Below are 15,385 nucleotides of genomic sequence, written 5' to 3'. Positions count from 1 at the left end.
TGGTGACGTTGAGGCCACGCCTCCTCTGGAGGAGGTTATAATGTATTCATAAGGCCTTGTGACGGAACCAGAACCGTTACTGTGACCGGTTACCGATCAGCTGCAGTCAGGACGGCCCGTCTGCGGGGCTCCTCCCCCTCTCTTAACCTCCCCCGTCTCACCCTCCTGTCCCCCCCCCCCCCCCTGCTCACTGACACCCCCCCTAACTTGTTCTCCCCCCTGCTCCTCACCTTTCTGTCTCACCCCCTCCCCCTCTCTTAACCTCCCCCCCCCTGCTCACTGACACCCCCCCTAACTTGTTCTCCTTCCTGCTGCTCTTCTACCGCACGCTAGCCCGGAGCCGCATCCCCCGTCCCAGCATGAGTCAGGGCTGCAGCCGCGAGAGCAGCCGGGACACCAGCCCCGCCCGGGGCTTCGCCCCTCTGGGTGAGTACCGCTAGCTGCTAGCCGTTAGCCACTAGCCGCTAGCCGCCGGCGCTAGCTGCCTCCGTGCTCCTCTGTGCATGCTCTAACTCCTCCTCTGGAGACCTTCGAAGGTTCTTCAGACTCTTTCTGTGGACCGGTTGGATGTGGGTCGGTGCCCACCCAGGGTCCCTGATCCGGTCTGAGCCAACGGGGGGGGGGGGGGGGCGTTCTGTAGATGCTTTTAGTCCGGCACTGACCCGGCTCTGGATGTCGCCTCCTGTCCCCTGCAGCTTCCCGACGCCACTCCCGTTCCACCAGCGCCCTCTCTGCAGCCGACCCCCCCAGCCAGTCAGGTGACCTGCATGCCCGGCCCCCGGCCCCCGGCCCCCCGGCCCCCAGCCCCCAGCCGGCATGCAGCGGTGGTCGTGTGTCTTCAGCATGCGGCGCTGGGCGTCCGTAGCTCGTCGCCCGTTAGGTTGATGCCCCCCCCTGCCCCCCCCCCCCCCCCCCCCATTGTGTGTCTGTGGTTCTCCTTCGCCGGTCTTTCATTCCCAGGGAACGCTGCAGCGCTCCGTCGTCTGCCGGGTTCTCTTTTGTCTCGGTGGTTGGACAGGTTGTCCCTCCTTCCTGTCCCCGATCCTGTTTATAGTCCAGCGTGTCCACAATAAGAAAAGCGTCTTTACTTTGTCCGTCCAGGTGAGTCGCCGCTGGCCTTCGCTCGCTGGGCGCCACTCACCGTCCTCTGCCTTCTTCTTCTGCTGTTTCCCGTTCAGACCGCTACGGCCTGATCCACCAGGCCAGGATCTCGGCGTCGGTCAACGCCATGAGGGTCCTGAACACGGGCACCGAGGTGGAGGCGGCGGTGGCCGATGCGCTGGTGAGTCCTGTTTGTGGGTGTGAGCTGTAACTCGATGCCGGTGCAGCCCCCCCCCCCTTACACCCTCCTCTCTCTTTCCTCCTCCCCCTCCAGCTGTTGGGAGACTCCAGGAACAAGGTAGTTTCCCTTCCCATCACACGCTAATCATGATCACAGCAGCTTGCCTCATCCCATCTCCTCGTAACCCCTCCCCCAGACTCCTCTGATTGGCCCTTAACTCCGCCCCGGCTGTGGTTCCCTGGCGGTTCTTCCTCTCATTCACGCCGGAGCAGAACGCCGCATGGCTTCCGATGCTTCCTGCGCTTCCTGCCGCTGCGGCCTCAACGCGCTAACGTCCGTGCTCCTCCCACAGAGGAAGCCGCTGAGGCGCCGCTACGAATCCCCGGGGATGTACTCCGACGACGACGCCAACAGCGACGCGTCCAGCGCGTGCTCCGAGCGCTCCTACGGCTCCAGGAACGGCGGCGTCCCGCATTACCTGCGGCAGACGGAGGACGTGGCGGAGATCCTGAACCACTGCGCCAGCGCCAACTGGTCCGAGAGGAAGGAGGGCCTGCTGGGCCTGCAGAACCTCCTCAAGAGCCAAAGGATCCTCAGGTTGGGCTTTTACCCACAATGCACCGGGAACACTCAGGATGTGTTTCATGACCGCGTCTCCGTCTCTCAGCCGGGTGGAGCTGAAGAGGCTCTGTGAGATCTTCACCAGGATGTTTGCAGACCCCGACAGCAAGGTAAGAACGCGGGTCCAGGTGAACCCGGGTCCGGGTCCGGCGCCGGTCTGGGTCCCGGTCCGGGTCCGGTCCGGGTCCGGCGCGGGCGGGGCAGCAGCTAACCTGTCTCTCGTCTCTCGTTGCATGTCCTGCCTGGACTAACGACAGAGAGTAAGTGTGTCCTCCTCACTGCTCAAGGCGTGACCCTCCTCCCAGCGCTGCAGCTAACCTTTGACCCCCCCCAGGTGTTCAGCATGTTCCTGGAGACGCTGGTGGACTTCATCACGGTCCACAGGGAGGACCTGCAGGACTGGCTCTTCGTCCTGCTCACTCAGCTGCTGAAGAAGATGGGGGCCGATCTGCTGGGCTCGGTCCAGGCCAAAGTCCAGAAGGCGCTGGATGTGACCAGGTCGGAGATCGGGCCGGGTCACAGGGCCGGGTTCGGTGGGAAGCGGGCTGGTGATCTCCTCCTCTTCCTCTTCCTCTTCCTCCTCAGGGAGTCTTTCCCCTTCGACCAGCAGTTCAACATCCTGATGAGGTTCATCGTCGACCAGACGCAGACGCCCAACCTCAAGGTAGAGTCGCCTCCGGGGGCGGGGGGGGGCGGGGGGGGGGCGGTCTGACTCAGGCCTGCGGCTCAACGCTGCTCTCCGCAGGTTAAGGTGGCCATCTTGAAGTGCATCGAGTCCCTGGCCCGGCAGATGGACCCGACAGACTTTGTGAATTCCAGCGAGACCCGCCTGGCCGTGTCTCGCATCATCACCTGGACCACCGAGCCCAAGAGCTCTGACGTCAGGAAGGTAGGCCCTGATTGGTCCGTCATTCACCGGCCTGTAGCCGTGCTAGCGCCGCCAGGCTAGCCGCTTGGACGCCGTCCCGTAGCGTCCGGCGGAGCTGGAGACACGCCCTTTGCTCGGTCGTAGCTCTGACGCACGCCGGGTCGCCCGCGTGCGCCGGCCCGACGACCCGTGATGTAACGCCCCTTCTGCCTCGCCACTGTCCCAGACCCTTCATAGCTGGCTGAGCGAGGAGCTCGCCGCCAGGTCCGGCACCGCCTCACTGTCCACCGAGGGCAACCAGGAAGAAAGGTGCAAGCAGGTAGCGCTCGCTCCGACAGCCAATCACAGCATCAGCACGCCACCGCGGCGGCGCCGCTCGCTAAGCTTCCGCTGCTAAACGCACACTTTCAGGGTGGTGAGGATGCTGCTGCGTTAGCCGCTAGTTAGCCGCTAACTCGCTCGGCTCCTCCTGCATGCCGAGGACAAGGTTCGCTTTATTTACTCACCAGGACGGCCCCGCCCCGCCCCGCCGGGTCTCCGTTCAGGGGAGGGGCGCTAACAGCTAACAGCACCTCAGCTGACACGCCCCCCCCCGTTGCATGTTGGGGAGTTTGGTTTTAACTGGATGCTGCTCCACCAGGAGGCTCGGCTCCTCGGCTCCTCCTCTCTCGCCCGTCCACCCCTCCCTCACCGCCACCTTGCCCCCGCAGGCCGCCCAGGTGGTGCTGATCTCCTTGTTTGAACTCAACACACCGGAGTTCACCATGCTGCTGGGGGCTCTGCCCAAAACCTTCCAGGACGGGGCCACCAAGCTGCTGCACAACCACCTGAAGAACAGCAGCAACGGCGGCGGCGGCGGCGGCGGCGTGGTGAGTCTCGCTCCACAGGTTCGATGGAACCGAGGTTCCTTCAGAGGTTCCTTCAGGTAGACCAGGGCGGGGCAGACGGCCGTTCTGTAGAACCATCAGTCGGCCATCTCTGTTCCTCTGCCTTCCAGGGCTCTCCGAGTAACTCCATGGGCCGGACGCCACCACGCCACGCCCCCAGCAGAACCAGCCCCCTCACCTCTCCGACCAACTGCTCCCACGGAGGACTGTCTCCCAGGTGAGACGCCCGGGACTAACCGGCAGGTTTGGGGGGGGCTGCTCAGAGCTTCGTGCTCGGCCAATCGGTGCTCTCCGCTGATCGAGCCTCTGTCCGACGCCCGTAGAACCGGGGGGGCGGGGCTGAGCTCTTGTGGGGTTCTGCTCTCCTGACGGAACCCGAAGCTTTCATGGTTTCTCTTTGTCTTTCTCTCTTTCTGCTCCTCCCCTGTGGTGTTCCCTCCTCGCCCCCCCCCTGTGCCCCCCCCCTCCCCCCTTCCCTCTTTTGCTCCCGTCTGCGCCGTCGCCTCAGCCGGTTGTGGGGCTGGGGTGTCGACGGACTGTCAAAGCACCCCCCTGCCCCCGCCCCCGCCCCCGCTCCTCCTCCTCCGCCCCCCGCCGCCCCCTCACTGAGGGTCCTACGCCGAGCATATTCACCCAGGTAAAGAGGCAGGAAGTAGAATTCCCCCGTGCAGGAAGTCAGCCCCTGACCCCACCCCCTTCCTCGCCGCTTGCTGCTCCTGAACGCCATGCTAACACGCTAACATGCTAACTGCTCCTCTGTGTCCGGGCAGCATGGCGGAGTACGACACGGAGAACATGAACTCCGAGGAGATCTACAGCTCGCTGCGCGGCGTCACCGAGGCCATCCAGAGCTTCAGCTACCGCAGCCAGGAGGACCTGAACGAGCCAATCAAGAGGGACGATGCAGTAAGTGGGCGGAGCTTCTCAGCCGTTGCTGCGAGTCTTCAACCTCCTCTTGTTGACTTCTAGGCGGGAAGAGAAGGCGTGGCCTCCTCCCCCGGCTCCGACGCCCGCTTGGGTTTAGACATGGTGGAAGGGGGTCGCACCGCCCTGGACAACAAGACCTCGCTCCTCAACACGCCGTCGCCTCGCTCGTTCTCCGGGCCGCGGGGCCGCGAGTTCGCGCCTTACGGCTACGGGGAAACCATCTGCACGTACGACAAGAGCGCCCTGAAGGAGGCGGTGTTCGACGACGACGTGGAGCAGTTCCGTGACTGTGAGTTCTCCCTCCTCACGCTAGCACGCTAACGCTAACAGGTTCAATCAGAACCGTCCTCCATTCCCCCCCCTACAGGCCGACGCCAGGAAAGTGGTGAAAACAAGATGGCGCTCCCCAAGGCGTTCGCTCCTGGTAAAGACGCCTCCCTTGCTTCTGACCTCACCTCCTCTTCCTCACCCTCTTCGTCTCGTGGTCACTAACTCCAGGCTAGCCCGCTTGTAGCGTTAGCGTGATATCTAACCCCAGAACGAAGTTCACCGTCAGCCAAGAGATAATCTCAGTCACATGACCCATAAAAAACAAGATGGAGTCGTGTTAGGGTGAACTGTTCCTTTAAGCTGAGCTTCCGATCAGAAACAGGAACACGTTAACGCTTTGCTTTTAGCATCACTAGCATGTTAGCGCGTTAGCAGCCATGACAGCGTTTCTCAACGTTGAAATGTTTCGGCGCGCTAGCGATGCTAACCGCTCGCCCCTCTCCCCGGCGCCAGTCGCCCACGACCACTCGGACCTGGTTGCCGACCTGCTGAAGGAGCTGTCCAATCACAACGAGCGCTCCGAGGAGCGTAAGGGGGCGCTGGTGGAGCTGCTGAAGATCACGCGGGAGGACAGCCGGGCCGTGTGGGACGAGCACTTCAAGACCGTCCTCCTCCTCCTGCTGGAGACGCTGGGCGACAAGGACGTGCGTTACCGTCGACCTTTGATTATTATGGGATGGGAACGCGCCGCCTGACTGCCGCTGCCTCCCCAGCACGCCATCCGAGCGCTGGCCCTGCGCGTCCTGAAGGAGATCCTGAAGAACCAGCCGGCCCGCTTCAAGAACTACGCAGAGCTGACCATCATGAAGACGCTGGAGGCTCACAAGGACTCGCACAAGGAGGTGGGCGTGTCTCCGTGGAGACGCTCGCTCGCTCGCCGCCTCCCTCGCTGATCCGGGTGCGTTCTGCTCTCAGGTGGTGCGTGCGGCGGAGGAGGCGGCCTCCACCCTGGCCGGCTCCATCCACTCGGAGCAGTGCATCAAGGTTCTGTGTCCCATCGTCCAGACGGCCGACTACCCCATCGACCTGGCCGCCATCAAGATGCAGACCAAGGTCATCGAGCGCATCGCCAAGGACGCCCTGCTGCAGCTGCTGCCCGACATCATCCCCGGGCTGCTGCAGGTACGCGTCCGAGGCTCCACGGCCGGGGCGGGGGGGGTGCTATAATGAGACTGCTGGTTCTGGGCGGAGTTCTGGTTCTGATCCAATCACTTTGAACCGGGTCCTTTCGGGACTCATCTGGGAAATATTTACCTTATTTGTCCCTGGAAATGTTTGCATGTCCTCTGCACTCTGAGGCCCCTCCCACAGCGCGTGTGTGTGTGTGTGTGCGTGTGTGTGTGTGTGTGTGTGTGTGTGTGTGCGTGTCTCTGCAGGGCTATGACAACACGGAGAGCAGCGTTCGCAAGGCCAGCGTGTTCTGCCTGGTCGCCATCTACGCTGTGATTGGAGAGGATCTCAAGCCTCACCTGGTGCAGCTGACGGGCAGCAAGGTACTGCCCCCCCCCCCCACACACACACACACACACCTCCAGCAGGTGCGGACCCTTATCATCTTCCCACGCTGTTATTCCTGAGCAGGTTTGAACCGGTCGTTTCATTAAGGCGGCGTCTTCGTCCTGTCTTCACCGCGTGTCCCAGAGTTATAGAAACGCCGACGGGTCACATGACCGCCGGCCCGCTTCCCTGGTCGGCGCCACCCCCGCCCGGTTGCCCTTTCATCCGAGGTCCAGTGTCCGCTCGCTGGTTGACTCCTCGCCATCTGGACAATTCACCTGAAGGGCTTCGGCTTTCATCCTCACGATAGGAATTCTGGGAAGTTTGTGATTCCGTTAATCGCTCCTGCAGCGACAGACAGCATTACGTCTGACATTTACCCACAATGCACAGCAGCGTCACTGATTACAGTCTCCTACACGGTGACAGACGTGAAACGGTCCGGGTCTACGTGGTGAAACGGTCCGGGTCTACGCGGTGAAACGGTCCGGGTCCACGCGGTGAAACGGTCCGGGTCCACGCGGTGAAACGGTCCGGGTCCACGCGGTGAAACGGTCCGGGTCCACGCGGTGAAACGGTCCGGGTCCACGCGGTGAAACGGTCCGGGTCCACGCGGTGAAACGGTCCGGGTCCACGCGGTGAAACGGTCCGGGTCTACGCGGTGAAACGGTCCGGGTCCACGCGGTGAAACGGTCCGGGTCCACGCGGTGAAACGGTCCGGGTCCACGCGGTGAAACGGTCCGGGTCTACGCGGTGAAACGGTCCGGGTCCACGCGGTGAAACGGTCCGGGTCCACGCGGTGAAACGGTCCGGGTCCACGCGGTGAAACGGTCCGGGTCCACGCGGTGAAACGGTCCGGGTCTACGCGGTGAAACGGTCCGGGTCCACGCGGTGAAACGGTCCGGGTCCACGCGGTGAAACGGTCCGGGTCTACGCGGTGAAACGGTCCGGGTCCACGCGGTGAAACGGTCCGGGTCCACGCGGTGAAACGGTCCGGGTCCACGCGGTGAAACGGTCCGGGTCTACGCGGTGAAACGGTCCGGGTCCACGCGGTGAAACGGTCCGGGTCCACGCGGTGAAACGGTCCGGGTCCACGCGGTGAAACGGTCCGGGTCCACGCGGTGAAACGGTCCGGGTCTACGCGGTGAAACGGTCCGGGTCCACGCGGTGAAACGGTCCGGGTCTACGCGGTGAAACGGTCCGGGTCTACGCGGTGAAACGGTCCGGGTCCACGCGGTGAAACGGTCCGGGTCCACGCGGTGAAACGGTCCGGGTCCACGCGGTGAAACGGTCCGGGTCTACACTGTGAAATGGTCCGGGTCCACGCGGTTAAACTGCATCGGTTGGATTCCACCAAAAGCAATAAAGAATCAAAGATAAATTCTTTCCCTTTGATGTATTGCATAAATCTTTCTTTAATGTCTTTACCTGGTAAAAGTTCAGCCGGTCAGATCTGATGCTAACAGCTAGGTGCGATGCTACCGGCCAGGTGCGATGCTAACGGCCAGATCTGATGCTAACAGCCAGGTGCGATGCTAACGGCCAGGCGCGATGCTAACGCTAACCCTGCTTCCTCCTCTGCAGATGAAGCTGCTGAACCTTTACATCAAGCGGGCCCAGACGACCAACAGCAACAGCAGCAGCTCGTCCGACGTCTCGTCCCACAGTTAAGAGACGGGCGGCGCCCGGCGGCCCCCCCTCCTCCGCAGCATCAAATCCACGGCGCTTTAGTTCGTCCCGCCCACCTGGAAACTTCCGAATGTGAACGTGGAGGAGACTCAGAGCGGCCGGAGAAAGGAAAAGCACTTCCTCTTCCTGCCCGGTTCAACAGGAAGCTCATCCGTGGCGAGGAAACGTCCGTGAGTCGTCCGACCACGGGTTTGGGATCATTTGGCTGGTCCAAAAGAAATGTTGTCGGGAACAGAGAAGGAGGTTTTGGAGCGTTTTTACTTCCTGTTTTAAGTCGTCGGTCGGAGGCTCCTTTCACCCGTTCATTAGAAAACAAGTCGCCACACCTTTCAGCTCCTTCATCGACAAACCCCCAAATTCTGTCCAGCTCTTCATCAGCTGGTGTAGAAAATAAAACCACAATAATGTAGTCTTAAAGTTCACAGCGGAGTCACATGACCTCTGGGGTCACATGACCTCTGGATAAAGATGTACAGCACTGGCTCTAAAAAATGTGAATCTGCAGGAACACCTGCAAAGGTGAAAGTACAGTATTAGCCCCGCCCCCGGCCCCCCCAGCTGCTTCAGCGCCCCGCCCCCCCCTCCTTTTGACCCCTGCTTTGCAACGTTTTTCCAATAAGAAGTGAGCAGCTTTAATCTTTGTGCACGTCGGCAAGCCACCTGCTCTGAAGGTGTGCGTTAGCATCAGCGCTAGCGTTAGCATCGTCTCTGACCTTCTTCTTCTGACGTCGCAATAAACAAACGTGACACAATGACGAGCGCTAGCTCGCGGCGCGGTAACATAGGGAAGCTAACGCTTTGCTAGCGACCTGTTTCATGCTAGCTTGTTCTGTGGGTAACAATAAATGACGGCGGATTAAAGGGTTAAAGAACAAACCGTCATCCTTCGGCGAGTTCGTGGAAATCATCCTGTGGTTTTCAGGCGACAGACGCTGAAGCGTGGCGGCGTGGGCGGAGCTAAACATTCAATAACTCGTCCTGTTTGGTGGGTATTTAAGTTAAGGATTGTACGGGGCTCACCTGTCGGCCCGCAGCACACTGCGCTGACCGATGCACCTGCTCTTCATCCGTGTGTGTGTTTCCTGTCGTCTCCTGAAGAAGTGTACAGTTCACGTGATTGATCTGCTGCTCTAGAAATAAACGATAACAGCCCCCCAGTTGTGTGTTTTCTTTGTGGGGGGGTCGGGGTCCTGTCCTCCCGGTTGAACTTTGCCCCCCCGTCAGGGTTCTGTCTCTGGTGAGTCCCGGTCGTTCATCCATTTGCTACTCCTTGTAAACATTAACCTGCGCCGGCGGTCATGTGACCAGCTCCCCCCCCCAAAGAGGAGGGGCTAAGCTCCTCCCCCTCTGCTGTGACCCGTGCTGTGTTTTCATTTAGCATCAGCTCCTCCGTGCTGCTGGTTCCGGAGTGTTTCTCTCCGGTCTCTGGTCCAGTTCTTGGCCGCCTCCTTCAGGTCCAGCGGACCTCCGGAACCAGGTCCTGCTGGACTCCTCGGGTTCTGCGTGGGATCTTCGTCCTTTAGGAACGTCCAGTGAGGTCCGAGCTTCATCTTCCTCACAGATGAAGATTCCCGATCCTTGATGGGATCCTTCTGACCCGCTGCGGGGTTCTGTTGGTGACCTGTTTGACCTTCACATCCATCCTTGAGGGCAGCAGCTCCCCCCAGCCTCCTTCAGGTGGCAGCAGGTGGTGCTCCTGCAGGCTCCGCCCCTCACAGGTCATCTGAGGTATGCTAATTGAGGTTGTGATGACATCACCGGGCGATATAAGGGGCAGGCAGCCGAGTCGTGAGGAGACCAGCGGATGAACGAGGCGGCGCCGCTCTGGACAAAATGCTGTTCTGCCATTCGCAGCCGGAGTCGTACCCGCAGCACTCCGCCGGTTACATCAGGTAAGGCCGACAGGTGTGAGTGACAGGAAGTCAGGGAAACCGTCGTTCTTAAAGGAGAAGGCTGATGAGTCACGGCGTTTTTAACTCCGGCCCGGTTTCACCTTTGTTCCTGTGATTAGATCAAACCGGAAGCACCCCCCCCCCCCTCTTCACCCCCCCGCTCCTCTCCGTCTCTTTCAGGGAGGCCTTGGCCCCGTTCCTGAAAAATGAGGAGGCGAGGCTTTTGGCCGAAAGCGGCGGCGGGACGGCGTTCCAGTTTGTTCTGTGTGCGGCGACGTCTCCGGCTGTGAAGCGGCAGGAGGAGAGCCTCACGTACCTCAACCAAGGTAGCCCCCGGGGGGGCCGGGGACCCGGGGACCCGGGCCGTTTCTGCTTCCAGCTGCTTCGTCTGTGCAGCATGAGCTCCTCCTCCTCCTCTTCCTCCTCTTCCTCCTTCTCAGTGACAGTTTTAGTTCTTCTTTATTTCCTGCTCATCTTCTCGACACTAATTTGAAAGTGAGCATGCACTGTCCGGCGGCGTCGCCGTCGACGTTCTCGTGCTTTTATTGTGTAAATATTTCTCCTCTCGTTCAGCTTCTGTCGTCTTTTCTGATTTTTATTTTTTTGATGCAGGTCAGTCCTATGAAATCCGTCTGCTGAACAGGAAGTTGGTGGCGTACAGCGAAATGAGCAGCAAGTACGTGAAGGTAGGCGTCGTCGTCGTCTTTGATGTCTGCGTCTTTGACTTCCTCCTTCCTGTTTTTAGTTTCCCCTCAACACTTCCTTCCTCTTCGGGGGGGTGAGGTGTGCACCTTGGAGGGCTCGGTACCATCACCCAAACGGTTCACATGCTAACACGCACACGCGCGACCTTAGCTAGCGGTTGTGTGTCTTTGCATCGTTTCGCCGCCGTTCCTTCAGGTTCAATTGAAGACGGGTTCCTGATGGGTGGACACGACGGCGGACAAACAGCACGATCACTAAGGAGGTCGCTCTGTCGCTAGCCTACGGTGCTAATGTTAGCGGTAGCACCCTAGAAACACAAGAATAGGACGTCTGTGCAAACAGGCGACCCCCCCGGCCCCCAGACTGCAGCGGTCTGATGCTCAGTCATGCGCGACCCCCCCCCTCCATAAAAGCGTGTTTTTACAGGTCGCTGATTTAATTTGAGTCCATTATCTTGACTTTACTACCCCCCCCCCCCCCCCCATCCAAACTAACACGAGGTGTGCCGTACGATGGGAGGGGCTGGACTCTTTCCTTGGGAGGAGCTTGTTCACGCTGCGACCCGCCCAGCCTCAACGCCTGCCCCTCCCCTTCACAGAGCGTGGTGCGTGTGGCGTTTCATGACCGCCGGCTGCAGTACACGGAGCACCAGCAGCTGGAGGGGTGGAGGTGGAACCGCCCCGGGGACCGGATCCTGGACATCGGTGAGCAGACCGCCGACCCTAAGCCCCGCCTTCGTTTTACACACATGAATATATCGGAGGCTTTCCATTTCTGCATCTAAAGAATATTTCAGGGTTAATTTATGTAAAGTTGATTGGGGGGGGGGGTCATGAGTCGCCCTCCGTGGAGCAGCTCAGTGAGGCTGTACGTTGAGCTAACCGCTAACTGCTAACAAAACACAGGATGGGTGTAACCGACGACAACGAGGCCAGCTAGCGTAGCGCGATGCTAACTGCCGCTTGTTTCCAGACCTCCCGTTGTCGGTGGGGATCCTGGAGCCCCGTTCGCACCCTCTGCACCTCCACACCATCGAGTTCCTCTGGGATCCGGTCAAGAACGCTTCTGTCTTCGTCCAGGTGCGACGGGTCCCTCCTCCGAGTCGCGACGCGTCAAACGTTCTCCCGCCAAAACGCTGCTTTGCTGCCTCCTCTCAGGTGAACTGCATCAGCACCGAGTTCACCCCGAGGAAGCACGGCGGGGAGAAAGGCGTGCCCTTCCGTATCCAGGTGGACACCTTCTCCGCCAATGGACAGGGGGACTACACGGAGCACGTCCACTCGTCCAGCTGCCAGGTCAAAGTCTTCAAGGTGAGGATCGTCGTCCTGCAGGCGGTTCGGTTTCATTTCCGCTACGAGTGAGTCCACGTTTCTCCCCTGGAAGCCGAAAGGGGCGGATCGCAAGCTGAAGACGGACAGAGACAAGATGGCGAAGAAGACCTTCCAGGACAGAGACAAGTACCAGCAGTCCCACGAGACCACCATGATGACCGAGGTGGGTCCTGTTCATCCGGTCGGGTGAATGATTGTCCGGAGGTCGCGAAGGTCCGGTTCTCCCGGTGTCCTGCTTGTGTTGCGTCGCTGGCTATTTAACTTTTACGTTGTCAGCACGTAAAGCAGAGATGCTAGCTAGCTAGCTAGTGCTAATGCTAACGCTATGGCCGCCCCTCCTCTCTGCAGTGCTCTCCTTGGCCGGACGCCCACAGCAGCAACGCCCCGTCCCCCGTTGACCACAGCTCACCCACATCTGCCAGCTTCACCGACGGGTGAGTCGGCATTCTCCCCCCGGCTAGTGTCGTCATGGTAACAACGCACGGTACTGATCACCGGAATGATCACCGATCCGAATCACAAAGTCCTCGCGTCACGGGACCAGGTTTTATCATTTAGTTTATTTAGTCCCTCCTGCGTCCAGCTGGTGAGCAACCAGCGGAGGGAACAGCTCCCTCTGCTGGTTGCTCACCAGGCTCACAGGAAGATCTTAATGAGCATTAGAACCAAGTGCCTCCACTCACCCCCCAAACCCGTTCCTTCTTGTTTCCGTAGCAACTGTTCTCCAGACCAGGCTGAGGATGTTCCGTGGTCCGGCTGCTCTGACGTAAGTACCGGAGTCCGGTGACGGTTCTTTGGCGCCGCTGGATCCTCATTTCGAGGGTTCTTTGGCGCCGCTGGATCCTCATTTCGAGGGTTCTTTGGCGCCGCTGGATCCTCATTTCGAGGGTTCTTTGGGCCGCTGGATCCTCATTTCGAGGGTTCTTTGGGCCGCTGGATCCTCATTTCGAGGGTTCTTTGGCGCCGCTGGATCCTCATTTTGAGGGTTCTTTGGGCCGCTGGATCCTCATTTCGAGGGTTCTTCTCCTTCTTTTGGACGCAGCACCTCCAGCCGTCGTCGTCGCTGCACGACACTCAGCGATGGCTGCACCGCCACCGGTTCTCACCTTTCTCCAGGCTCTTCTCCAGCTTTTCAGGTAACCACGTAACGTTCTGATCCACGGGTCTGGGCCTGCCAGAACCGGAGGAGATCACCTGCTGTTGTTGCAGGTGCTGATCTGTTGAGGATGAGCAGGGAGGATCTGATCCGGATCTGTGGTCCAGCCGACGGCATCCGGCTCTTTAACACCATGAAAGGAAGGTGAGACATGAAAGCACCGCCCCCTGATCCAGTAGCACCGCCCCCTGTTCTAGTAGCACCGCCCCCTGTTCTAGTAGCCCCACCCCTTGATCTAGTAGCACTGCCCCCTGTTCTCGTAGCCCCGCCCCCTGATCTAGTAGCACCGCCCCCTGATCAAGTAGCCGCACCCGCTCTTCTAGTAGCCCCGCCCCCTGTTCTAGTAGCCCCGCCCTGTTCTACATTGGGTTCTGCACCCTGCAGGTTCATCCAGCCCCGGCTGACCATCTACGTGTGTCAGCAGCAGGCCGGCCTCCAGCCTCCTGTCAGCCGAGCAGACGGCGACGGTCAGTGGTCACTTTGTCCTCATTAATAAAGATTAATTATATCAGAATGAATGAAAGTGAAACTGTAGAGAGCACAGACCCCCCCCCCCCCCCCCCAACTGGGTCTACACCGTCCACACGGGGATCTGGATCAGCACCAGGAGGTTCTACATTGTTCTTGGTATCTTTACACACCAAAGTGGATCCTTCATCTGAATGCTTTGATCACATTAAAGTGATGAAATGAGCCCCCCAGGACGGGTCCAGGTCGGGTTCTGCTCACGTTTGACCCGGGAGCGTCTCGTCTCTCGTTCCTCCAGTCTACCAGGCCCTGTTCCTGGAGGAGCTGACGCTCGCCCACCTGTCGGGGAAGATCGCCGCGCTGTGCAGCGTCGCTCCGCGGGAAATCACGCACGTCTACAGGCAGCGAGCCGCCGGGATCCACGTCCTGGTGTCCGACGAGGTACCCCGCCCTGGGGGGGTCTGTCCAGGACACAGTGAATAAAATAAATGAAACAGGAACGGCCCGGAGAAAGAGGACGATTCCAAACGGCAGAACTCCTGATTAGCATAAATGTACACGAGACAGATGAAGCTCGAATGTAGAAGTTAAGCCGGTTATTTTATGTCCGCTCAGGTGAAGGCTAGCTAATGCTACGTGCTAAATGTCTCCTTCCAGATGGTGCAGAACTTCCGGGAGGAGAGCAGCTTCCTGCTCCGGACCATCAGAGGTAAACAATCCTCCTCGGCCTGAAGTCGGCTCCGTGGTTGTCCGTGGTTCTGACCGTGGTTCTGTCCGTGGTTCTGTCCGTGGTTCTGTCCGTGGTTCTGACGTGGTTTCTGACCGTGGTTCTGACCGTGGTTCTGTCCGTGGTTCTGTCCGTGGTTCTGTCCGTGGTTCTGTCCGTGGTTCTGTCTGTGGTTCTGTCCGTGGTTCTGTCCGTGGTTTCTGTCCGTGGTTCTGACGTGGTTTCTGACCGTGGTTCTGACCGTGGTTCTGTCTGTGGTTCTGTCCGTGGTTCTGACGTGGTTTCTGACCGTGGTTCTGACGTGGTTTCTGACCGTGGTTCTGACCGTGGTTCTGTCTGTGGTTCTGTCCGTGGTTCTGACGTGGTTTCTGACCGTGGTTCTGTCCGTGGTTCTGTCCGTGGTTCTGTCCGTGGTTCTGTCCGTGGTTTCTGTCCGTGGTTCTGTCCGTGGTTTCTGTCCGTGGTTCTGACTGTGGTTCTGTCCGTGGTTCTGACCGGCTTGTTTCCTGTTTCCCAGATGAAAACAGCGACGGCTTCCAGGTTGTGTTGAAATGACCAGCAGCCAATCAGGATGGCCGCCAGTGTAACTACCGGACAGACCCCCCCCCCCCCCAAGCAGGTTACAGCCCAGTGTAACTGCCGGACAGACCCCCCCCCCAGGCAGGTTACAGCCCAGTGTAACTACCGGACAGACCCCCCCCCCCCCCCACACACCAGCTGGGCGGGTAGTTATTGGTGCATCTCAGCATTCAAGTCTTCCATGGTAATAAAGCAAAGCAAACGTGTGACATCATCAAACAGAAGATGATGACATCATCTCAATGTAATCGCATCCCATTGACGACGCGCTGCTTATTGATGAGGCCGATCAGTAAATTGGGGCTGGATGTTTAAAGATGAATGAATGTTTCAATCACAATAAATTATTTTGTTTTCTAAAAGTCCAAGAACTTTATTTATAAAATATTAAAATCATGTAAAAAATGTTTGCTTGGAAAAAACTAA

The 15,385-nt window shown here is 59.4% G+C and overlaps 2 protein-coding genes across 2 annotated transcripts in view; both read left to right on the top strand.

Moving 5' to 3' along the window:
* Positions 1 to 8,644, top strand: part of clasp1a (cytoplasmic linker associated protein 1a) — a 12,122-nt gene extending 3,478 nt beyond the window's left edge. Inside the window, exons 7-27 of the mRNA XM_068745994.1 lie at positions 299 to 426; positions 696 to 758; positions 1,179 to 1,282; positions 1,376 to 1,399; positions 1,635 to 1,879; positions 1,950 to 2,013; positions 2,238 to 2,401; positions 2,489 to 2,567; positions 2,649 to 2,792; positions 2,998 to 3,090; positions 3,482 to 3,640; positions 3,769 to 3,875; positions 4,167 to 4,295; positions 4,429 to 4,564; positions 4,628 to 4,874; positions 4,953 to 5,009; positions 5,369 to 5,559; positions 5,629 to 5,757; positions 5,831 to 6,037; positions 6,292 to 6,408; positions 7,997 to 8,644. Of these exons, the coding sequence (XP_068602095.1) occupies positions 299 to 426; positions 696 to 758; positions 1,179 to 1,282; positions 1,376 to 1,399; positions 1,635 to 1,879; positions 1,950 to 2,013; positions 2,238 to 2,401; positions 2,489 to 2,567; positions 2,649 to 2,792; positions 2,998 to 3,090; positions 3,482 to 3,640; positions 3,769 to 3,875; positions 4,167 to 4,295; positions 4,429 to 4,564; positions 4,628 to 4,874; positions 4,953 to 5,009; positions 5,369 to 5,559; positions 5,629 to 5,757; positions 5,831 to 6,037; positions 6,292 to 6,408; positions 7,997 to 8,083 (2,674 nt within the window). The 3' untranslated portion in view covers positions 8,084 to 8,644. The remainder of the gene's footprint in view (positions 1 to 298; positions 427 to 695; positions 759 to 1,178; positions 1,283 to 1,375; positions 1,400 to 1,634; positions 1,880 to 1,949; positions 2,014 to 2,237; positions 2,402 to 2,488; positions 2,568 to 2,648; positions 2,793 to 2,997; positions 3,091 to 3,481; positions 3,641 to 3,768; positions 3,876 to 4,166; positions 4,296 to 4,428; positions 4,565 to 4,627; positions 4,875 to 4,952; positions 5,010 to 5,368; positions 5,560 to 5,628; positions 5,758 to 5,830; positions 6,038 to 6,291; positions 6,409 to 7,996) is intronic.
* Positions 8,645 to 9,934: 1,290 nt separating this feature from the next.
* tfcp2l1 (transcription factor CP2-like 1) lies at positions 9,935 to 14,978 on the top strand. Its single transcript, XM_068746279.1, has 16 exons — positions 9,935 to 9,993; positions 10,174 to 10,319; positions 10,606 to 10,679; positions 11,297 to 11,402; positions 11,671 to 11,777; positions 11,856 to 12,008; positions 12,082 to 12,192; positions 12,378 to 12,463; positions 12,744 to 12,795; positions 13,072 to 13,165; positions 13,239 to 13,329; positions 13,570 to 13,652; positions 13,793 to 13,795; positions 13,952 to 14,094; positions 14,311 to 14,362; positions 14,898 to 14,978. Exons 1-16 carry the CDS (start codon positions 9,935 to 9,937, stop codon positions 14,933 to 14,935), a joined length of 1,398 nt encoding a protein of 465 aa, XP_068602380.1. The 3' UTR covers positions 14,936 to 14,978.
* The last annotated feature ends 407 nt before the right edge of the window (positions 14,979 to 15,385 follow it).

The sequence above is a fragment of the Brachionichthys hirsutus genome, chromosome 12 (assembly GCF_040956055.1).
Source record: "Brachionichthys hirsutus isolate HB-005 chromosome 12, CSIRO-AGI_Bhir_v1, whole genome shotgun sequence".
Taxonomy (NCBI): domain Eukaryota; kingdom Metazoa; phylum Chordata; class Actinopteri; order Lophiiformes; family Brachionichthyidae; genus Brachionichthys; species Brachionichthys hirsutus.
The sequence above is the reverse complement of the archived record's forward strand: the minus strand, read 5'-3'. Positions and strand labels throughout refer to the sequence as shown.